An 18,735-nucleotide genomic window follows, 5' to 3' on the forward strand; every position below is an offset into this window, starting at 1 on the left:
CCTCTTTGGCAGTCAATCACAGAGCACACCTGGAGACACAATCATTCATGCTCACATTCATGCTGATACTGACATCAAAATAACTGTACCTGTTCTGTAAAATTAGCTCAACTGTACTGCTTGGTGGAAACACTGTTTGACAAAGCTTCTTCCTTTTTTGGTTGAAATTGGACTTCTTTGTCTCAGTCCCAACCGTGGACACCACAAGAACTAGCTGGATCCTGGGACAGCTGGTAAAGATAAAGAAGTCTGTGCTATTAGTTGGAGACTCTGGGACCTCCAAAACAGCCACCATTCATAACTTTCTAAAGCACCAAAATGCAGATACAAGTGTGAGTTAACTATTAATTCAAGCTTAAACTACAGTCATTCGTTTATTTTTTATTTTTTTCTACCACCAGATTACTTTGACCATCAACCTTTCATCCAGGACAACCTCAATGGACCTTCAGAGGAACTTGGAGGCCAATGTAGAGAAACGAACCAAAGAGATCTATGGTCCTCCCATGGGCAAAAGACTGCTGGTCTTTATAGATGACATGAATATGCCAAAGGTACCACCATGCTTCTTTTTGACTGTAGAGTGAAAATTTGACATTTGACAGCACTTTGTTCCCTATACAGGTGGATAGCTACGGCACACAGCAGCCTATTGCACTGCTGAAGCTCTTATTGGACCGAGGAGGTATTTATGACCGCGGGAAGGAGCTCATCTACAAAACCCTCAAAGACCTTGGCTTCATTGCTGCCATGGGGAAGGCAGGAGGTGGAAGGAACGAGGTGGACACTCGTTTTGTTTCCCTCTTTAATGTCTTCAGCATCCCTTTCCCTGAAGTTGAGGCTCTCAACCTAATCTATTGTTCCATTATCAAAGGCCACACCAAAGTGAGTAGTATCGTTTCATAAAGGCTGGGGTGGTCGTCTCTTTCTACTGTATAATTTATTTGACTAAACATTTTAGAACTTTGAGGATGTGGTACAGAAGGTTTGTGATAAAGTCACCTTCTGCACACTGGAACTGTACAACAGCCTTGTCAAAGATCTTCCACCTACTCCAGCGAAGTTCCACTACATTTTTAACCTACGAGACCTATCAAGAGTCTACAATGGACTGACCCTTACTGAGTCTGAAAGGTCTGATCAAGCCAATTAACTGATTTGACGGATGTTACCCCTGTATTATGTGTGTTTGTGTTTACAATGTTGACTTTACTTTGCTTTTCAATGTAACAGGTTTTCAACAGTCTCTATGTTTGTGCGAGTCTGGAGAAATGAGTGTCTGAGGATATTCCACGATAGACTCATTGATGAGAAAGACAAGAACTTGGTAAATATTATATCATAATAATACACTCAATTTATATATACCGTGATAATAGGTCAGATATTATCACAAATTTGCAAATAAGGAGATAAAATTCGGATTAGGTGCCCATCCTTCTTCATCTTCAACAGCTTATCCGGAATCGGGTCGCGGGGAAAACAGCTCTAGCAGAGACCCCCAGACTTCCCTCTCCAGAGCAACTTAGCAACTTCCTCCTGGGGAATACCAAAACGTTCCCAGGCCAGAGAGGAGATGTAAACCCCCCATCTAGTCCTTGGCCTGCCACAAGGTTTCCTCCCAGTGAGATGTGCAACAAGGACATCCCTCGGCATCTGCACGAGATGCCCGAACCACCTAAGCTGGCTCCTTTCCAAGCGAAGGAGCAGCGGCTCTACTTCGAGTCTCTCTCGGGTGACTGAACTTCTCACCCTATCTCTAAGGGAGATGCCAGCCATCCTTCTGAAGAAACTCATTTCGGCCGCTTGTATCCGCGATCTTATTCTTTCAGTCATGACCCACACTTCATGACCATAGGTGAGAGTAGGAATGTAGATAGCTCGGTAGGCCGAGAGCTTTGCCTTCTGGCTCAACTCTCTTTTCGTCACAACAGTGCGGCAGAGAGACTGCAATACTGCCCCAGCTGCTCCGATTCTCCAGCTGATTTCCTTCTCCATCTTTCCCTCACTCGTGAACAAGACCCCGAGATACTTAAACTCCTCCACCTGGGACAGAGTCTCGTTCTCTACCTGGACTGTACAAACCATCGGCTTCCTGCTGAGAACCATGGCCTCAGATTTGGAGATGTGCTGATCCTCATTCCAGCCGCTGAACACTCGGCTGCGAACTGATCCAGTGAGAGCTGAAGTGCCATCAGGACCACGTCATCTGCAAACAGCAAGTGACGCAACCTTTAGCCCCCCGAGACGTATACCCTCTCCGCCACGGTCATGACTCTGCCTAGAAATCCTGTTCATCAAAATAAAAAACAGGATAGGTGACAGAGCGCAGAGCGGAGACCGACCCCCACTGGAAACGGATCCGACTTACATCCAAGCACTCGAACACAGCTCTCGCTTTGGTTGTACAGAGATTGAATGGCCATCAGCAGGGTTCCCCTCACCCCGTACTCCCTCAGCACCTCCCACAGGATCTCCCGGGGGACCCGGTCATACGCCTTCTCCAAATCCACAAAGCACATGTAGACTGGATAGGCATACTCCCAGGCCTTCTCCAGGATTCCCGCAAGAGTAAAGAGCTGGTCAGTTGTTCCACGACCAGGACGGAATCCACATTGCTCCTGTTGAATCTGAGGTTCAACTATCGGCCGGACCCTCCTTTCCAGTACCTTGGCGTAAACTTTCCCAGGGAGGCTGAGTAGTGTGATACCCCTTTAGTTAGCACACACCCTCTGGTTCCCCTTTTTGAATAGGGGAACCACCACCCCAGTCTGCCACTCCCTCTGCACTGTCCCAGACTTCCATGCAATGTTGAAAAGGCGTATCAACCAAGACAGCCCCTCAACACCCAGAGCCTTCAGCATTTCTGGACGGATCTCATCAACCCCCGGAGCTTTGCCACTTTGGAGTTGTCTAACTACCTCAGTGACTTCACTCCGAGAGATTGACGTCAACACCCAGAGCCTTCAGCATTTCTGGATGGATCTCGTCAACCCCCGGAGCTTTGCCACTTTGGAGTTGTCTAACTACCTCAGTGACTTCACTCCGAGAGATTGACGTCAACACCCAGAGCCTTCAGCATTTCTGGACGGATCTCGTCAACCCCCGGAGCTTTGCTACTTTGGAGTTGTCTAACTACCTCTGTGACTTCACTCCGAGAGACTGGCGTCGATCCCCCATCATCCTCAGGCTCCGCTCCTGTCAGGGAGGGTGTGTCTGATGTAGTTAGGTTCAGGAGTTCCTCAAAGTGATCTTTCCAACGCCCTACGACTTCCTCACTTGAAGTCAGCATAGTCCCATCCTTGCTGTAAACAGCTTGGATGGCTCCCTGCTTCCCCCTCCTGAGGTGCCGTATGGTCTTCCAGAACAGCTTTGGTGCCGCCCGATAGTCCTTCTCCATGGATTCCTCGAACTGCTCCCACACCCTCTGCTTAGCCTCGTCCACAGCCACGGCTGCTGCCCTTCGGGTCTGTCGGTACCTTGCAACTGCCTCCGGAGTTCCCTCGGATAACATACCCCGGTAGGACTCCTTCTTCAGTCGGACGGCTTCCCTGACCACCGCTGTCCACCAGGATGTTCGAGGGTTACTGCCCCTTGAGGCACCTAAGACCTTCTGGCCACAGCTCGCAGCTGCAGCTTTAGCAATAGAGGCTTTGAACATTGCCCATTCCTGTTCAATGTCCCCAACCTCCACAGGGATAGCAGAGAAATCCTGCCGGAGGCGGGAGTGGAAGTCCTTCCGGACAGAGGACTCCTCCAAACGTTCCCAGTTCAACCGTACTACACGCTTGGGTTTGCCAGGTCTGTCTAGAGGTTTCCCCTGCCATCTGACCCAACTCACCACCAGATGGTGATCAGTTGACAGTTCAGCCCCTCTCTTCACCCGAGTGTCCAAAACATACGGCCTCAGATCAGCTGATACGATTACAAAATCGATCATTGATCTTTGGCCTAGGGTGCTCTGGTACCAGGTACACCTATGAGCATCCTTATGCTTGAACATGGTGTTTGTTATCGCAAGTCCATGACTAGCACAGAAGTCCAATAACAATCCACCACTCAGGTTCAGATCAGGGAGACCGTTACTCCCAATCACGCCAGTCCAAGTATCACTATCATTGCCCACGTGTGCGTTGTAGCCCCCCAGCAAGACTATGGAATCCCCTGCCGGCGCCCCATACAGGACCCCATGCAAGGTATCCAAGAAGGCGAATACTCTGAACTCTTGTTTGGTGCGTACGCACAAACAACAGTCAGAGTTTTCCCCCTCCAACTCTAAGGCAAAGGGAGGCGACCCTCTTGTCCACTTGGGTGAACTCCAACGTACAGGCACTCAGCCGGGGACTCGTGAGTATCCCCACACCCGCCTGGGCCCTCACACCCTGAGCAACTCCAGAAGTGAACAAGGTCCATCCCTTGTCCAGGACTGTGGTTTCAGAGCCCTTGCTATGCGTCGAGGTAAGACCCACCAGATCCAACCGGTAGCGTTCCACCTCCCGCACTAGCTCAGGCTCCTTCCCCACCAGCGTAGAGACGTTCCACGTCCCAAATGTCAGCCTCTGCTGCCCCGAATTGGTCTGTCTGGAGCCTCCACTTTCACTGCCATCCACTTGGCAGTGCACCCGATCCCACTGGTTCCGACCGCGGGTGGTGGGCCCACGTGGCGGAGAGGATGGTGTGTCCACGTAGCTTCTTCGGGCTATGCCCGGCCGGGCTCCATGGACAGCCCGGCCACTAGGCGCTCGCTAACGAGCCCTGCCTCCGGGCCTAGCTCCAGAGGAGGGCCCCGGGCTTCCTCCGGCCCGGGTAACGCATCGTCTCATAGTTTTTTTCATGGGGGGTATCGTAACCCTGATGGGTGGGTGTCTTTCGGGTGCTACACCTTGCACAAGGGTGACCCGGAACTATGTAAGGCAGGGGCGTTCAACTCCCTGAGGCTTTATACAAGCCCACATACCACTGGATTAGGTGCCCCATTCGGGAAATTCACTTAACATATTATTCCCAGTCTGCATTAAACAGTCTACTTACAGTATAGACAGTATTTTAAAACACATTCATGTTGTGGGGTTAATCATGGTACCAATACCATGATTTTGTTTTACTTGCAGGTTCAGGGCCTTATAAAGAATTTAGTTGAAGAGAATTTCAAGGCAAACATGGATGATGTTATGAAAGACCCAGTCCTTTTCGGAGACTACAGGACTGCCCTGAGTGAAACTGAACCAAGAGTCTATGAGGACCTGCAGGACTTTGATACTTCTAAAGCCTTGTTTCAGGTATCACCATGTTATTGTTATGTAATTTTTGCTGTTGGTTTGTCGGTCTGTCTGTCAGTTAGTTATTTAGCAAAATAAGGATTTAAAGGGCAGATTTTTATGCTTTTTTTTTTAGGAAATGTCAGAAATGAGATGAGGAACAAGATATTACATTTTCGGGATTATTCGGATCATTTCTACCTTACTTTTACAATCGGAGCTTCAACTTCTATGTGTGTGCATGCTAGTGGACCTGCCTCCACCCACCTTTGAGAAAATGTCATAAATGTGTTAAGGAACAAGTGATTACATTTTGGGGCTGATTCGGATAACACATGGTTTATTTGTCTGGAAAATAGAAGTTGAAAAAATTTAGAAATTCAATTTCTGCATTCTACAGGAGATTTTAGAGGAATACAACGATAGGAAGTCGAGGATGAACCTTGTCCTTTTCGATGATGCCCTGGAACATCTGACCCGCGTGCACCGTATCATCCGCATCGATCGTGGTCATGCTCTGCTTGTGGGTGTAGGAGGCTCAGGCAAGCAGTCCATCACTAAGCTGGCTGCCTTCACTGCTGACTGTGAGGTATTGAAAACAAAAATATTATTTGAAATTAAATTCTATTGACACCTAGTTTTTAAATGGCTGCCTGATTAGCTATTTGAAATGGTACCCTGTAAGTTCAGAATGTTTAAATGCATTTCAGTAAATTGTCATTCTGGATTTCTCAGGTGTTTGAGATAACATTGAGCAGAGGATATTGCGAATCACACCTTCGTGAAGACTTGAAAACATTATATTTGAAACTGGGCATCGAAAATAAGAAGACTGTATTTCTCTTCACTGATGCTCATGTCGCTGAGGAAGGTTTTTTGGAACTCATCAATAACATGCTTACGTCAGGTTGAACTTCACTTTTAATATCAGTTTAGTTTCCTTAAGCCCAAACTGACTGTTATTGTGGATATTTTGGATAGGCATTGTTCCTGCATTGTTTCCTGATGATGAGAAAGAGTCTGTTCTCAATCAGCTTCGTGACGAGGCCCTCAAAAACGGATCAGGTCCTTCTAAAGACAGTGTGTGGCAATATTTTGTCAATAAAAGTGCGAGCAATCTGCACATTGTTTTAGGCATGTCTCCTGTGGGAGACACCCTGAGGACACGCTGCCGAAACTTTCCAGGTAAACTGGCAAAAAATAAAATTTATCTTGTTGTGAATAAAACTTTGTTGATTAGAACCACTTCTGAATCTTTCACAGGATTGATGAACAACACTGTTATAGACTGGTTCTTGCCTTGGCCTCCACAGGCGCTACTTGCTGTAGCTGAGTCTTTCCTTGGTTTGTATAAAACACATTTAAACCTTCATTTGGTTGATTTAATTGCACCTTATAAATAAATAAAACGTAATACAGTTTACATTATTTATTCTCACACACTCATTCCTAAACCTTGAGCATGAACACAAAACTGTTACGTTAAAGAAGACTGATGTGTTACGAATGACGTCATAGCCGTAATTTTTTTTACTCAATCAGGAGGATTTTATAATGGGACAAAAGAGTTATAATAATGTTTACAGAGTTTTGGTATGTTATGGTGACTGGGTGATTGCCTGCCTTACTGCTTGTTTTGTTGATACTTCTAACTGAATGTCATGTTTTTGCTGTGCTTTTGGCAAATCTACAGGTGAAAGTGAAATGATTCCTCGAGAACACGCTCACTCTGTTATAGAGCATGTCTGCATGGTCCATAAATCTGTGGGAGACTACAGCATACTGTTCCTGCAGAAACTTAGACGTGCTAACTATGTCACTCCAAAGAACTACTTGGACTTTATTAGCACTTATTCGAGCCTCCTGAAAGAAAAAGACGAGTATATTCTGGGTAAAAGGATGGAATATATTTGAATGATCACAATTCCAAACAGTTTCCAAAAGTGACAACATGTTTGCGTGTTCTAGCGCAGTGCAAACGCCTCGAGGGGGGGTTGGATAAGTTGAAGGAAGCCAGTGTGCAGCTGGATGAGCTAAATATCAAACTGGCAGAACAGAAGGTGGTCCTCGCTGAAAAGTCATCAGCTTGTGAGATCATGCTGAAGGAGATTGCCTCCAACACGACTGTAGGTCAGTGAAAGCCTATCTTCAGACCCTAACAGCTTAAAATAATGGTTGAAAAACAAACCAAACACTTGTTATGAACACAAACTCTTCCTTCCAGCTGAGGAGAAGAAAATGCTGGCAGAAGAAAAAGCCAAAGAGATTGAGGAGCAAAACAAAGTGATTGCTGTTGAGAAGTTAGAAGCAGAAACTTCCCTGGCTGAAGCTCTGCCACAATTAGAAGCAGCTCGGATTGCCTTGCAAGACCTCGATAAATCTGATGTCACTGAGATCAGGTCAACTTTCTCTCTGACTCTGAGGATTACATTGTCCAAATAAACACTGACCTACACTCTTTCTGAAGCATTAATGTCAATGGCACTCCAATCTACTTTTTACTTCTGCTCCGTTGTGCAGATCCTTTGCAAAGCCACCCAAGCAAGTGCAGGTGGTGTGTGAGTGTATCCTTGTGCTGTGTAAAAAAAAGGAAATCAACTGGCAAGCCGCTAAGGCGATGATGTCAGATCCTGGCTTCTTGCGTTCACTAATGGAAATGGACTGTGATGCCATTGGTCCCTACCAGGTGAAGACCGTCAGAGGTGGGTAGACTTTATGAGTAATTGGATAGCAATGGTAAATTATCTGCTACAATGATTTATTTGAGAGTTCTGTTTTAAAGGCTTCCTGAAAAACCTTGGGACCTCCCTTGAGGAGATGCAATCCATCAGCAAGGCGGGGTCAGGAATGTTCAAATTTGTGGAAGCTGTCGTGGGTTACTGTGAAGTTGCTCGGGAGATAAAGCCCAAAAGAGACAAAGTAAGTGAAACTACCGAAGACGTTTTCAGTGTCTTTTGAGAGGAAATACAGAATGAACATTCACATGTGACTTATATTTGCAGGTGGCGCGTCTCGAAAGGAACTTCTTTCAGAGTAAGAAGGAGCTGGAGCTCATTCAGACTGAGCTTAATGATATCCAGAGGGAGCTGAAGGCACTGGGAGAAAAATATCAAACTGCTATCGCGGAAAAACAGAAACTCCAAGAGGAGGCTGAGCTCATGGAGAGGAGGCTGATAGCTGCTGACAAACTTATCTCTGGTCTGAGCTCTGAGAACGTGAGGTGAGATGTCAACTAACTAACTTTAGCATATATCTTTCGTTATTTATTAAGTTGCTTTTTTCAGGTGGACACAGGACTTAGAGGAGCTAAAACATATTTTGTTATTTATTTGGTTGCTCTTTCCAGGTGGACACAGGACTTAGAGGAGCTGAAGCAACGCCGTGTGCGTCTCCTGGGCGACTGTCTGATCGCTTCAGCCTTCCTGAGCTACGAGGGAGCCTTCAGCTGGGATTTCAGAAATGAGATGGTGTATGAAACATGGGTTGAGGATGTGCAGGAAAGAGGCATTCCCTTGAGCCAGCCTTTCAAAGTAGACAATCTGTTAACTGATGAGGTGGAAATCAGCAAGTAAGAAAGTAACTTTTCTATACTGTTTTTATCTTAATTTTGGCTGGACATCACTGTGACCATAAGGAAAACTATATTGTGTTATAAACCTTGGGTTACAGGTGGGGGTCAGAGGGTTTGCCTCCAGATGAGCTATCAGTGCAGAATGGGATCCTCACAACAAGAGGCAGCAGATTCCCCATGTGTATCGACCCTCAACAACAAGCCCTTAACTGGATTAAAAAGAAGGAGGCACGCAATAACCTAAAGGTATAGCAAGTACTGAAGACTTATGCAAAGTTTCTGCACATAACCGCCCCAGAATTAGAGTTTCAACAATCGTAGCAATTTATATGACCTTTTGTCCATAGATCTCTTCCTTCAATGATCCAGACTTTCTGAAACAGTTGGAGATGGCCATTAAATATGGCTTCCCCTTCCTTTTTCAAGATGTAGATGAGTACATAGACCCTGTCATTGACAATGTCCTGGAGAAAAATCTCAAAGGAGCAGAAGGCAGGCAGGTCATCTTGCTGGGTGACAAAGAGGTGGACTATGATCCCAACTTTAAGCTTTACCTCAACACAAAACTGGGAAACCCCAGATTTTCTCCATCTGTGTTTGGAAAAGCTATGGTTATCAATTATACTGGTGAGATCATTTGGTTTGACGACCACTTTTTGCGTGCAATGTGTCCAGTGTCTGATCTGTCTGTTACATTTAGTGACCCTTAAGGGTCTGGAGGACCAATTGCTCAGTGTCATAATGGGCTTTGAGAAGAAGGAGCTGGAGGAGCAGCGTGAGTTTTTGATCCAAGAGACCAGTGACAATAAGAAGTTGCTGAAGAACCTTGGTGACACACTGCTCAGGGAACTGGCCACATCCACAGGCAACATGTTGGATAACACTGAGCTGGTCTACACATTGGAAGAAACAAAGTCCAAATCTAGTGAGGTCAGTTCATTAAACGCCAAGAAGAACTTAAGTTGGTCAACCTATTTGATTATTTCCATGGTTTGATTATTAGGTGTTTGAGAAACTGAAGTTGGCTGTTACGACATCAGTGGATATTGATGTGCTCAGAAACGGGTACCGACCAGCTGCCAAGCGTGGTGCTGTTTTGTTCTTTGCACTGACAGAAATGGCTCTGGTAAACAGCATGTACCAGTATTCTCTCGCCTCCTATCTGGAAGTCTTTGACTTTTCCCTGCGTAAATCTCCAGCAAATTCTGCTCTGCCAAAAAGACTGAATAACATTATGAACAGCCTGACATACAATGTTTATAATTATGGTTGCACAGGTAAGGCACTTGTACCATACTGCAAATTTGCAGTATCCATGTCTATTTTGTTACTGAATGAGACAAGAGTCTTCTGTTTATCCTCAGGTCTGTTTGAAAAACACAAGCTACTCTTCTCCTTCAACATGACGATCAAAATTGAGCAGGCGGAAGGTCGTGTACCTCAGGAGGAGTTGGAGTTTTTCATCAAAGGTGAAATAACACATCATGAAACTCTTGAGAGCTTACACTACATCAGTGAACAAGAAGCAAATATTTTTAATTATTTTGTAAGGTAATCTGTCACTGGAAAAGACTTCACGTCAAAAGACTTGTAATTGGCTGCCTGATGCTGGCTGGGAAGATATAGTAAAACTATCAGAGCTTTTTCCTGAGCAGTTTGGTTCTCTACCTGATGAGGTTGGCAGGAATTCCGCAGAATGGCAGTCAGTAAGTAATGGCTACCTAATTATTACTTTGATACATATCATCTGGTTCCTTGTACTGAATTCAGTTTTTCATCACAGTGGTATGACTTGGATGCACCAGAACAGGCTCTTATACCAATGAAGTATGACGAGAAGCTGACTGACTTTCAGAAGCTGCTCCTGCTGCGTTGTTTCCGTGTTGATAGAGTCTACAGAGCTATCACAGATTACGTCACTGTCACTATGGGCGAGAGGTAACAATTTTTGACCATCACTATGGGCGAGAGGTAACAATTTTTCACCTTTATGTCATGTCAACACAAACACAGATGCATTATAACATGCTCTCGGTGCTAAAATGATCTCAATTCACACACGTGCAATTTCAAAACAGTCTATGTCTAGACAAAAACGCATTCACCTAAGTCAGGGGTCGGCAACCTTTACCACTCAAAGAGCCATTTTGACCCGTTTCAAAAATTCAAGAAAACAATGGGAGCCGCAAAACTCTTTTGAAATTTAAAATGAAATAACACTGCATACAAAGGTTTTTTTTGCTTTGTGTTACGTATAAACCAGACACGCGACCCGCTATTTTGCAGCCCCCACCTTAATATGAAAATGTAATGTTAGTGCGGCCCGCGAGTTTTATATGAATGGCGCTTGACAGCGTCATACTTGCCAACCCTCCCAATTTTTCCGATAAACTCCCGAACTTCAGGGCATCTATTCTATCGAATGTCTGCTGATTTTCACCCTATCAACAAAAATAAGGGCGTGCCGTGATGGCACTGTCTTTAGCGCCCTCTACAGCCTGTATAAACAGCGTGCCAGCCCAGTTACATGTTGTATGAGGCTTCTGCAGAAACACATAAGTGACTGCAAGGTATACTTGGTCAACAGCCATACAGTTCACACTGACGGTGACCGTATAAAATAACTTTAACACTGTTACAAATATGCGCCACACTGTGAACCCACACCAAACAAGAATGACAAACACATTTCAGAAGAACATCCGCACTGTAACACAACATAAACACAACTAACCCCCCCCCCACCACACACACACACACACACACACACACACACACACACACACACACACACATCAACACCCCTCCACCCCCTCCGTGCGTCGGTTGAGGTGGGGGGGGGTTTGGTGGTAGCGGGGTTGTATAATGTAGCCCGGAAGAGTTAGGGCTGCATGGGATTCTGGGTATTTGTTCTGTTGTGTTTATGTTGTATGACAGTGCGGATGTTCTCCTAAAATGTGTTTGTCATTCTTGTTCGGTGTGGGTTCACAGTGTGGCGCATATTAGTAACAGTGTTAAAGTTATTTTATACGGGCACCGTCAGTGTGACATGTATGGCTGTTGACCAAGTATGCCTTGCTGTCACTTACGTGTGTAGGGTAGAGCCGGCATACATCATGTGACTGGGCCGGCACGCAGACGCGACGACAGGTTGTAGAGAGCGCTGAATGCACTGCCATCACGGCATGCCCTCAAAATTGTTGCCCGGGTGAAAATCAGAGAATGGTTGTCCCGGGAGATTTTCGGAAGAGGCACTGAAATTCTGAAGTCTCCCGGAAAAATCGGGAGGGTCAGCAAGTATGCAGCTGAGCCGCATCAGCGTGATCAAAGAACCGCATGCGGCTCCGGAGCCGCGGGTTGCCGACCCCTGACCTAAGTCATGCACATTTTGTCCTATCAGAAGCCCTTTGGCCATAAGTATGAGTGAGTGTGAATGGTTGTTGAGGAACTCTGAGAACATTGAGAGGATCCTGTTTAGGTGTCCTCGGAATGTAGTTTGGTTTAATCCCAGATAGATAGATGGATAGTACTTTATTGATTCCTTCAGGAGAGTTCCCTCAGGAAAATTTAAATTCCAGCAGCAGTGTACAAAATTGTAAAAAGTAAAAAATAAAAATAAAAAGCAACAATGAGAATAAAAATATAACAGTAAAATAAGAATATAACAAGAGAAACTAGGCAGTAGTGACCATGTTATGAAAAAGTATTTCACTGTTATTGTGAAGATGCCTTCCTGGTGAGATGTTTTGATTAGTTGGGTACTGCCCTGACACACCGGAGGGACTATGAAGCCTCACAGCTGGCCTGGTAATGCCTCGTAATCTCCCTAATGGAATTGCAGGAGGTGGTTGGACACATGAAAGTCTAACTGAGATTGTGGCTCCTGTGGCCTGGATAAGCGGAAGAAAATGGGTGCATTAAATGTTATAAACGGATAACAAAAATGTTATACTGATAAGTGTCAAAATCATGACTAAAATCCTCCATGTCTTTTTTATCTTAGATATGTGCAACCTCCTGTGATCAGTTTTGACGTAATTCATGAGCAGAGCACCCCGTTCTCCCCTATTGTCTTCATCCTAAGCCCTGGTTCTGATCCAGGTAGTGACCTCATGAAACTGGCAGAAAGGACTGGCTTTGGAAGCAAGTTCAAGTTCCTCGCAATGGGTCAAGGCCAGGAGAAGGTACCAAGAATTTAGTTTCTATATCACACTGACATGTGGAGGGTCTTTTTTGGTTTATGGCAATTCAGGATACAGGATTATTTGATTCTTATAGATTGGTAAAGTATTACAGATACACAGATTGATAGACATCACCTCCCTGTTCCAACCCAGAATGCAGTAGAGACTGAGGCAACATCTGCTAGGTCAGGGGTCGGCAACCCGCGGCTCCGGAGCCGCATGCGGCTCTTTGACCACTCTGATGCGGCTCAGCTGCATACTTGCCGACCCCCCCGATTTTACCAGGAGACTTATGGATCTCAGTGCCTCTCCTAGATAACTCCCAGGGCAAATATAATCCTATTTTCAATCTAATTACTAAATTAAGGGCGTGCCCTAATTGCACTGCAATAATTGTCCCCTATAGCATTTACAAACAGCGTGCCAGCCCGGCCACATGTTGTATGTAGCTTTTATTTGCACACGTAGGAGACAGCAAAGCATACTTAGTCATCAGCCACACAGCTTACACTGACGGTAGCCGTACCGTATAAAACAACTTTAACACTGTTACGTTACAAATATGCGCCACACTGTGAACCCACACCAAAAAAGAATGAAAAACACATTTCTGGAGGACATCCCACTGTAACACAACATAAACACAACACAACCAATACCCAGAATCCCATGCAGCCCTAACTCTTCCGGTCTAGATTATACACCCCCGCTACCACAAACCCCCCCACACATCAACCCCCCCACCCCCCTCCGTGCGTCGGTTAAGCGGAAGAGTTAGTGCTGCATGGGATTCTGGGTATTTATTGTGTTGTGTTTATGTTGTGTTACAGTGCAGATGTTCTCCAGAAATGTGTTTGTCATTCTTTTTTTGTGTGGGTTCAAAGTGTGGCGCATATTTGTAACGTAACAGTGTTAAAGTTGTTTTATACGGTACGGCTACCGTCAGTGTAAGCTGTGTGGCTGCTGAGCTAGTACGCCTTGCTGTCACTTACGTGAGCAAGCTGAAGCTGCACTCTACATGTGGCCGAGTAGATACATTGTTTGGGTAGGCTGTACAGGGCACCAAAGGCAGTGCCATCACTCCCTGATATTCGGGAGTCTCCCGGAAATAATGAGAGGGTTGGCAAGTATGACGCTATCAAGCGCCATTGATTCAAATCTCGCGGGCCGCACTGACATCAAATTTCCATATTAAAGTGCGTTCCGGTGCGTGTGTCTGAGACCCCTGGTCAACATAGCACAAAGCAATTAAAACTTTGTATGCGGTGTTTTTCATTTTAAATTAAATTTTTTCTTTGTGGCTCCCATTATTTTCTTTAATTTGTGAAACTTGCCAAAATGGCTCTTTGAGTGGTAAAGGTTGCCGACCCCTGTGCTAGGTGATTGCACCTTACAGAATAGATCCACACTAAACCCAGAACAGATTTGCCTTTTGATGGAACTTTGCCTTAACACTACATACTTTCAATTCATGGCAACGTTTTACCGACAAAAACATGGTTGTGCCATGGGGATCACCTGTATCCCCAGTAATAGCAAACCTTTACATCATGGGTGTCAATCTCTGGCCCGCGGGCCAAATTTGGCCCGCCATGTAATTTCACTTTGCCTGTGAGGCGACATTAAATTAACACTAGAGCTGGCCCGCCGATTACATACAGCGGCGGTACCGCGGTACACCGCTAATTCTCAAACTTGCCAAACCTCCCGGGAGACTCCCAAATTTCAGTGACCCTCCCGAGATTTGTAACATCCTCTTTTTGTCTAGTCCAACAAGTGCTTGCCCAGTTACATAATATGCGCGGCTGTGGCACATATATTGGGGAAACAAAACAACCACTAAACCGACATATGGCACAACATAGACGGGCAAACTCTTCAGGCCAAGACTCAACTGTCTACCTGCACCTCAGGGAGAAACAACACTCATTTGAGAACAAAAATGTACAGATTCTGGACAGGGAGGACAGATGGTACGAAAGAGGAGTGAGGGAAGCCATCTATGTCAAGGTTGAAAAACCATCCTTGAACAGAGGAGGTGGTCTGTGACACCACCTGTCTCCCACGTAGAACACCTTTCAACTATTCCTAAAAGACTCTGCAATTTAGAATCCAACAAATAACAGGAGTTGGATATTCTGGTCACCTTCTGTGACCAGAATGTCATTTGTGTCATTTGTTTACAACTGAATGGAATGCTTACGCGGGGGATTCCGACTATTTTGGACTGGTAGAAGTCGATCCACAGCAATCGTTCTGCCACACAATACCTCAATGCTAACGAGGGGAATTTATTCTTCAACGACTGTCGTTGGCTTTGACAGTTAGGATTGCTCGTTAGCACTAAAACAGTTGTTTTTCTCACTACGATAAGGTAAAACCATCCTTGCCCAGGCACACTCTCCTGTTTTTTGGAGTATAAATATTTGGGGTTTTGGCACCAGCCGCTGGACTAGATCTGACCAATCTAAGTCAATGAGCACGGACTGATGAAGCCTACCCGAATGAGCGACGAAACATCTTCCAAGACAAACCAAGTAGTCCAGTTGCGATCGATTGAATGACCTGAGATAACCATGACCTGGATGAATGAAAACCTTCAGAGACACAGATTGATAGAGTAACGCATCAAAAACAATTATATCAGTGTTACCCCGCCACTTTGCGAATACTTACTCTGGTAAAATTGTAAATAGTTATTTTTTTATATACATGTATTATAACATCTATTTGATATTACCAGCCATCTACCGCATGCAACAATGAAGCCTTTGCCCACGTGACGTTGTACACAGCATACAATGGCTGATGGCAGACCAATCACAGAGCACTGTGTTCTCTGTCATGGCAGCTGTACACAGCACACAATTGGCAGATGGCAGACCAATCACAGAGCACTGTGTTCTCTGTCCTGGCAACTGATTATCTCAGCCACATCGAGCAACCTCTTTGCTTTGGCTCTGTGTACTGTAGCTTGTGAAAATTTTTGTGAAAACATTTGAACTTATTTGAATCTCTACGATGTCATCCAAACGTTCTGCACCGTCTTAGGCTTCTGGCATGTAACCTACGCCCCAGAGGAAACTGCTTACCATTGGAGAAAAGGTGAACTTCCCCATTGCCAGGCTAAACATTTGGAAACTTTGCTACAAGCTTCTATCTGATAGAGTGGAGGGTTTATAAAGACCTAAAATGCATACGATATTTATATATCGTATTTTCTATACTATAAGCCCCTACTTTTTTCCTCGCTTTACAAACATGTGGCTTATAAAACGGTGCGGTTAATTTATGGATTTTTCTTCGCGAACAGCCATAATGTTTTGTTTTCAACATCCATCCATCCATCCATTTTCTACCGCTTGTCCCTTACATATAGTTTTTGTATTACACCGACAGAGACATGAAAATGTGTGTTATTGTTTGTGCTATGGCTCCGACTTTTGGACAAGTTTGCTCACTGAAAATGATAAGTGTTGAAAATACTTCCTGTTTCGTGCCCTGAACAGAAAGTATAACCGTCCACAGCGTTTCTGCTTGAAATGATTCTTCTTTCATCACTTCAAGCAATGTTTGTAAGTTTTACAGTATAACTAAAACAATTCATACTTAATAAACCGTGCCATGTGTGATGTCTGTAGGAGTGCTATCATAATGTAATCAAGCTAGCGTCGTTAGCATTAGCAAATATGGTAACATGTTTACAAGCATCTGTGTTGGTGTTATTACCTTACAATGGCATTCTTTTTGTATTGTTTCCGTTTTCTTAAATTCACCAAAATGTCAGGTGTGGAGTTATTGAGTTTGTTTAGCTGATTGGAGAGCTAGCCTCCGCAGCTAGTGGGTCCATAACGATGACTTCTCTTTTGTTTGATCAGCCGTTTTACTGCCAGGTTACAGGCACCGTTTGGAAATAAACATTTACAAAATCCTTCATAGAGGGATATATCTGCGGCTTATAGTCTTGTGCGGCTAATATACTGGTATGTAAAAATGTGTATTTCTTCTCAAATTCGGCGGGGGCTCTATTGCCCGGAAAATACGGTAAACTCCCACGTTAATCGAGGGGACACTGTAACTACACAATTGTTTTGCCGTTCCACAGTGTGAAAGGGGAACTGCACTATTTTTTTTAATCGTTCCTATCGTTCACAATCCTGAAATCGCTTTCTAACATATAAAAATCAGCTCGTTGTTGGTGGCTAGTAATGCAGCTAATGGGAGCAATCAATTCTTCCACTACATCACTTTAAAAATGCATTAAAAAACCGTCAACAATACTTAATTTGCGTTTCGTAATCTGTATGATAACCAAACTGTAGCAGCATTGTTATTGTCAGAGCGAACACTGAGGAACTCTTTTTCTAGCGTACTAAAACATCGGCGTGCTACAGTATTAGCCGTGAAAGCTAACTACGGCAAAAGATAAGCTAGCTTCTACGTCAGCATGAAACACGTTTGAGTTTGTAATGAACAACACTGCGATAGGACACCAATCTGTACTGACTGAAAAAAAACGAACAATCATTATTAGCCCACATTTCATATTTTGCTTGTACACAGCTAGCCAGACAGCGCATGCTACATGTATGATACAAGCATGATGTGCTGTGCGTATCATGATTATTATGAAATGTGACTCACTTGATGGACAGTTGTCTGTTTGGTCCAGCTGGCCAGGGACGTTTTTTCCGGTTAATTATAGGTAAGCAATCTACTTATGTCGAAATAGCTTGGTTTAATGTTCCACACTTTGCAGTTTCAATTCACTTTCACCTCGCTCTCTCGACTTTCATCTGCTCCAACGTCTCACTGTTCCTTCGTACCAGCTTCTAGAAGCAGTAGTTCATCCTCCATGAATTCAGATTCAAAAAGATAAGGTTGTGAATCCCTAATTGTCCAAAAATAGTCGTCGTCGTTGTTTGTTACTGAATCTGCCATGATTAGAACACACTTGCGTGTTTGTATCCGGAAGGGGTTGTTGCCATAAGTCAGAAGTGCGCTGCTATGGAAACAGAAATAAATGCGCCAAAGAATTAGTTCTGGCAATGATTAAAATGATCAAAATACGGTAAATATTGCACATATTACAAATTATGTACGTGTCTTTTACTACATTATGTATAGACTTGCAGTGTGTATACAAAATGTTAATGGGGTTTTGAAGTTGTTTTAGAGGGCTTTGAAGGCTACAACGGTGACTCCCATTACCCACATTTTCCAAGTGTTTTTTATCATCTTTAAACCCCTCTCCCAAAAAATAGACATGTGTGTTCTTGTCTTTCATAATGATTGTGCACGATAGGAAAAATTCCAAAAGAAGTGCAGTTCCCCTTTAACATTCGCATGTCAGGAATGAGTGAGATGCAACTGTAACGTCTTATGGAAAGTTCTGGCAGGGGGTTTCATTGACAAGAATTATGTTTGTACTTATTGTTGCATGAACTGAGTTAACACCACAGTACATGCATTATCGGTCCTTCTGTCAAGGGAACGGTCTTTGGTACGGTATGTTTTACTTGAGCTCTAATGCGAATGTGGCATGGACCAAGGACTTGCCTAAAATTACTACAAAAAACATTCAGTACGGTAATTCCAAATATACGATAGTGAGTTGATGCGCCTGTGTGCATTTGTGGACGCCACGTCTCCACAGTTTGGGGAAAAAAAGTATATTTTATGAAGATTTTTGTGACATCTGAGCTGGTAAACAAATGTATCC

General features: G+C 44.4%; 1 protein-coding gene across 4 annotated transcripts in view; it reads left to right on the plus strand.

Moving 5' to 3' along the window:
- LOC133652506 (dynein axonemal heavy chain 10-like) overlaps positions 1-18,735 on the plus strand; it is a 58,743-nt gene that overhangs the window by 28,732 nt on the left and 11,276 nt on the right. The window contains exons 41-65 of one of the 4 annotated variants that reach the window (XR_009826585.1): positions 187-332; positions 402-554; positions 625-885; positions 962-1,134; positions 1,234-1,327; positions 5,112-5,279; positions 5,659-5,847; positions 5,994-6,165; positions 6,240-6,443; positions 6,522-6,602; positions 6,952-7,149; positions 7,227-7,388; positions 7,483-7,657; positions 7,779-7,960; positions 8,041-8,177; positions 8,261-8,478; positions 8,605-8,826; positions 8,928-9,075; positions 9,177-9,456; positions 9,530-9,759; positions 9,833-10,106; positions 10,194-10,298; positions 10,381-10,535; positions 10,613-10,767; positions 12,931-13,013. Coding sequence is in view for 2 of the 4 variants with exons in the window: in XM_062051317.1 (XP_061907301.1) it covers positions 187-332; positions 402-554; positions 625-885; positions 962-1,134; positions 1,234-1,327; positions 5,112-5,279; positions 5,659-5,847; positions 5,994-6,165; positions 6,240-6,443; positions 6,522-6,602; positions 6,952-7,149; positions 7,227-7,388; positions 7,483-7,657; positions 7,779-7,960; positions 8,041-8,177; positions 8,261-8,478; positions 8,605-8,826; positions 8,928-9,075; positions 9,177-9,456; positions 9,530-9,759; positions 9,833-10,106; positions 10,194-10,298; positions 10,381-10,535; positions 10,613-10,767; positions 12,833-13,013 (4,463 nt within the window). In the remaining 2 variants the exon portion in view is untranslated. Of the gene's footprint in view, positions 1-186; positions 333-401; positions 555-624; positions 886-961; positions 1,135-1,233; positions 1,328-5,111; positions 5,280-5,658; positions 5,848-5,993; positions 6,166-6,239; positions 6,444-6,521; positions 6,603-6,951; positions 7,150-7,226; positions 7,389-7,482; positions 7,658-7,778; positions 7,961-8,040; positions 8,178-8,260; positions 8,479-8,604; positions 8,827-8,927; positions 9,076-9,176; positions 9,457-9,529; positions 9,760-9,832; positions 10,107-10,193; positions 10,299-10,380; positions 10,536-10,612; positions 10,768-12,832; positions 13,014-18,735 lie in introns of those variants that run through there. The other 3 variants (XM_062051317.1, XM_062051318.1, XR_009826586.1) reach the window with 3 other exon arrangements.

This window comes from Entelurus aequoreus, linkage group LG06 (genome assembly GCF_033978785.1).
Source record: "Entelurus aequoreus isolate RoL-2023_Sb linkage group LG06, RoL_Eaeq_v1.1, whole genome shotgun sequence".
NCBI lineage: Eukaryota > Metazoa > Chordata > Actinopteri > Syngnathiformes > Syngnathidae > Entelurus > Entelurus aequoreus.